Source organism: Microtus ochrogaster, chromosome 6 (assembly GCF_000317375.1).
Source record: "Microtus ochrogaster isolate Prairie Vole_2 chromosome 6, MicOch1.0, whole genome shotgun sequence".
Taxonomy (NCBI): Eukaryota; Metazoa; Chordata; class Mammalia; order Rodentia; family Cricetidae; genus Microtus; species Microtus ochrogaster.
Genome location: NC_022013.1, coordinates 81,368,473 through 81,372,801, shown reverse-complemented (window position 1 = coordinate 81,372,801; position 4,329 = coordinate 81,368,473). Strand labels below are relative to the sequence as shown.

Here is a 4,329-nt window from a genome sequence, read left to right as displayed (position 1 = left end):
AACACAGATCAGTACACAGTCTTCAGTGGATAACACAGATCAATACACTTGCCTACAGCTGTCATTCGTGTTCAGAGTTGCCAGGATGGGAACAGCTCAGGGACTAAGCACAGGGTGACTCGGGAAACTCATATACAGAGAAGACCTGAAGAGAGTGGGAAAGCCTGGTTGGCATGGATGCCATGGCAACAACCAGTAAGTAAGTCTTCAGTCACAGTAAAACTAATACTAATGGAGTGATATGGTCAGATGGAATGACCCTCCAAAGAATCCATGTTTTCCACAACGTTGGAAGGCAGTGACGCTGAAATTACATTGGAAAGTCAATCCCATCCCAATCATAATCCATGGGTAGAAAGAAAAGCAGAAGGCAGATAGAAGGATCTCCACATCTTTAGGACAGTTAACATATGAATTTAGAAGTTACGAGATTATCATTTCTGAATCCTGGGGAGTGGATGGAACAGCTGGAAGTCTCATATGTCTTGGAGAATCAGTAAATACACAGGAAAGAAAGAATGAAAAAAGGAAGGAAAAAAAGAAGGAAGGAAGGAAAGGGAAGACAAAACCCAAATGTTGGCAGAGGATGTTAGTTCATTTCCTGGCCACCTGGACCCAAAAAAGCACACAGAAACTATATTAATTACAACACTATTTGGCCTTCTAGCTCAGGCTTCTTATTAACTAACTCTTACACCTTAAATTAACCCATTTCTATTAATCTATGTATTGTCATGAGGCTGTGGCTTCCCAGAAAGGTTCTGGGTCCTTCTCTTAGGCCAGTTTCATGATGTTTCCTTGACTCTGCCTACTCTCTTTCTATATCACTTCAGATTTCCCACCTGGCTTTGGTCTGCTAAGCCACTGGCTGTAACAGTTTTATTCATTAATCAATGGTAATAAAACATATTTGCAGCATACAGAAGAAAATCCCACAACACACAAACCTTAGCAGTACTTACTAGAAATTGAATTGCTTGCTACTTGACCTGCCCAAAACCAGAAGTATGATCTCCATGAAAGTTTAGACTGAAAAATAGAAAGAAATCAAAGTAGGATAATTAATAACAAGTGGGCAAAGGCCTGTGCTGCCAAGTCTGGCAACCCGAGTTCAGTCCCCAGGCCCCGTGTGGTGGAAGGAAGGAGCTGACTGCTACATGTCATCCATTAGCCCCCACACGCATACCATGACATGTGTGCTCTCGACCTCAACAAATAAATGACTATGATAAAAATTAAAGATATCAGGAACAGCAATTGGCAATTCTTTCATAGAGATTTCAAAATGTACTATAAATGTTTAATTTTCTCTCTTACCAATGAGAAAACCAGCAAACCAATGGCTGTCTGTTGCCTATGTGTGATCTAAAAAGCTATCAAGAAGACCAAAAGCTTAATGTAAAGCCCTATTTTCCATATAATTTATCTGGATTAATCACTCATTTATACCCCTCTTCCCATCAATACTAACACGATGAGCTTACAGGGTCATATGCTGAGTTCTGGTCCTCTTTTTCCTCCTCTTCTTCTGTGCTGTATTCTTCCATGGTGTCTCCATCAGCAAAGTGGATAACCCTTTTGGGAGTAGCGCTTTTACGAGGTCCACTCATTTCTGATTCTGACTGTTGGAGGTGGTCTTCCTCCACAAGGGGTTCTCCCCGTTACTTGAAAACAGAATGCCCCAGGACAAACTGCCCAGGGCAGGGTTTATATGTAGCTAGTTGTTTTCAATGAAGGTAAGGACAGAGGTCAGAGGCAATCCTATCAGGCAATCTTGACTCCTCACACCCGAGAGGAATGTTCAGTCTGTATCAGAATTAAAGAGATTAATTTAGAAAAGATGTGGTTATTGGATGTTTGGACAAAAGGTTTCAGCATGGCTGCCAGGTCTTTTAATCACCGTGAAAGCTGTAACTGCTGGGAGGAGTTAAACCATCCAACATCGACGTTTCTCAGTTATTCCAGTTTGCACTGAGAGGTGACACAGGGAGCATTCATGAGCACAGATTGCACAGACAGGAGAAAATATTTGCAAAGCCTATTGCAGTAAAGAAGCACGTTCAGAATATGTAAAACATTACTATAATTCAATAGGTAAGACATAATTCTCACATGAGGAAAAGATTTTAGCAGGCTACCAAAGATGAATTATAGATAGCAAAGACACACAAGAAAGGATGGTCGTGCCATTGATCATTAGAGACATGCATATTGAAGCCTAATAAGATGTCAACATGTGCCCACTAGAGTGACTAAGATTTAAAAGTGACTAACAATATCACATACCGGGCATGCGTGTGAGGCAACCGGAGCACTCATACACTGCTAGCGAAGAGTTGTTTAGATCTGGAACATTCGCCAAAGGCCCAGGTGTTTCAGGAGTGGTCCCCGGCCCGTAATGCTACTAGAAAATGGTAGGACATTTAAGAGGTGAAGTCTGGCAGAGGAACTGAGGTCATGTTGGAATATGGTTCAAGAATAGATTGTGCCAGGAGAATTCTGAGTGCTTGTGATAAAACTCCAAGAAAACAAGACAAGAGACGTGTGACCTCCAGTTTCTTTAAACACGGAATTGTTCTGGGAATGTATGTTCATGCTCCTCCCAGCTGTAGTGGGTAGGAGTCGGTTTACTCCAGATTATTCATTACAACTGGCTATTGTTATTTGTTGATATGCCTCTATGAAAAAGAACACGCTTTTGCCATGTGCGGCTTGCCCGCCATGTGCGGCTTGCCCGCCATGTGTGCCTTGCCATCCACCTGTGTCTTGTCCTTGTGGAGGTACACTTTACTCGTGTGTTCCTTCTTAACCAGAGTATAAACTGTCTGATGCTCTGAATAAAGCTGGCTACCGCATAAGACTTTAGTTCACCACATTTATTGGTTCTATTCTCTCAGGTCCCACCGCCTCTAGTGTGGTGATAAGGTCATTCGGAGTGCACCCTTGAAGGGACTGGAGCCCTTTCCTCTTTCTTTGTTTCCTCTTGACTACCATATGACCAGGCTTCCTCTGCCATGTTCTCACCATGTTGTGCTGTGCCACCAAAAGCCCAAGTGACCACACACAGAAACCTCTCAATCAGTGAACCAAAATAAGTCTCTCGAGTTACTTTAGAGAACCATTTGGCAATTTCTTAAACATTAAACATACATTTACCATATACTCTTTTAATCCCTTCTTTTGATAACTACCCCCCAAAAAAGAAAAAAAAATCTTTTTAACATACATATGTGAATATTCATATCACCTCGATTTGTAAGAGTCCCAAACTAAAAACAAGTCATAAGATGGACAAGCCAAAGGTGGTTTATCTGGTCAATGAAATGCTACTCAATAATCCAGAGTGATAAACAACTAATGCTTGCAATACAGTGAAGGATTCTCAAGAACATTATGTCAAGTGAGAGAAGTCAGTCGTTCCATGGCATGATTCCATTTATGTTTAGGGAAGGCATCATACAGATGTGAAAACAACTCAGTGTTTGCTAGGAATGAGGGTTAGGGAAGAGAAAGAGAAGCAACAAGGGGACCAAAGGGAACTGCCTAGATGGAAACATCCCAATAAATGTCATGCTATAATAGGGGTCACCTGACTCCACACATTTATAGCAATCAAATTGACATGGAAGTTAATTAACTTTGTTTATTTCATTTCTTAAATGTTTATTTGTGTGTGTATGGGGGGGTTATACCATAGCATTGAGCGTAGAAGTCAGAGGTTTAAGTAGTTGGTGCTCCTTCCACATTGAAGCTCCCAGGGCTTGAGCTCAGGTAGTCAGGTTTGGCCATAAACAAACACTTACTTGCTGAACCATCTTGCTGCCTCTAATTTTGTTATATTTAAAGTACATCTCAATAAAACAGAAAAGCTTTGCTGCCAGCATACCTATATTTAATTTTTTATTACTTAATAAACTCCTGTCATAGTATGCTCATCTATTAAATAATAATACAGAATGATATAGTACATTATAAAGACATACAAAAGGTAGAACAATTCTTAGATATAAAATAATGTTTAATAAAAACTATTATTAAGTATCTATCTTTAGCTTAGTAGTGTATATAGCAGGCACCAATATTGTAAGCACACTTATTTTTTTAAAAATAACATTTAATATATTTTAAAAATTATATCAGCAAGTAGGGCAGACTTAGTTGCTTTGGAATAATTCTTCTTTTTATTCCAAACACACAGACAGAAATCCTGGATAAAATTAGCAAACAAAAACTTTAGCTCATAGCTGCTCTAAGAAGGGTGTGAAGAGGAGATGGAGAGGGAAGTGGAAGAAGAAAATAGAAAGGCGGAAAGGTAGGGAGGCAGGGAGG

General features: G+C 40.1%; 1 protein-coding gene across 1 annotated transcript in view; it reads right to left on the bottom strand.

Moving 5' to 3' along the window:
• Positions 1–1,610, bottom strand: part of Fam177b (family with sequence similarity 177 member B) — a 3,875-nt gene extending 2,265 nt beyond the window's left edge. Inside the window, exons 1-2 of the mRNA XM_005349007.1 lie at positions 1,485–1,610; positions 963–1,029 (exon numbers count right to left, since the gene is read on the bottom strand). Of these exons, the coding sequence (XP_005349064.1) occupies positions 963–1,029; positions 1,485–1,610 (193 nt within the window). The remainder of the gene's footprint in view (positions 1–962; positions 1,030–1,484) is intronic.
• Positions 1,611–4,329: the final 2,719 nt, after the last annotated feature.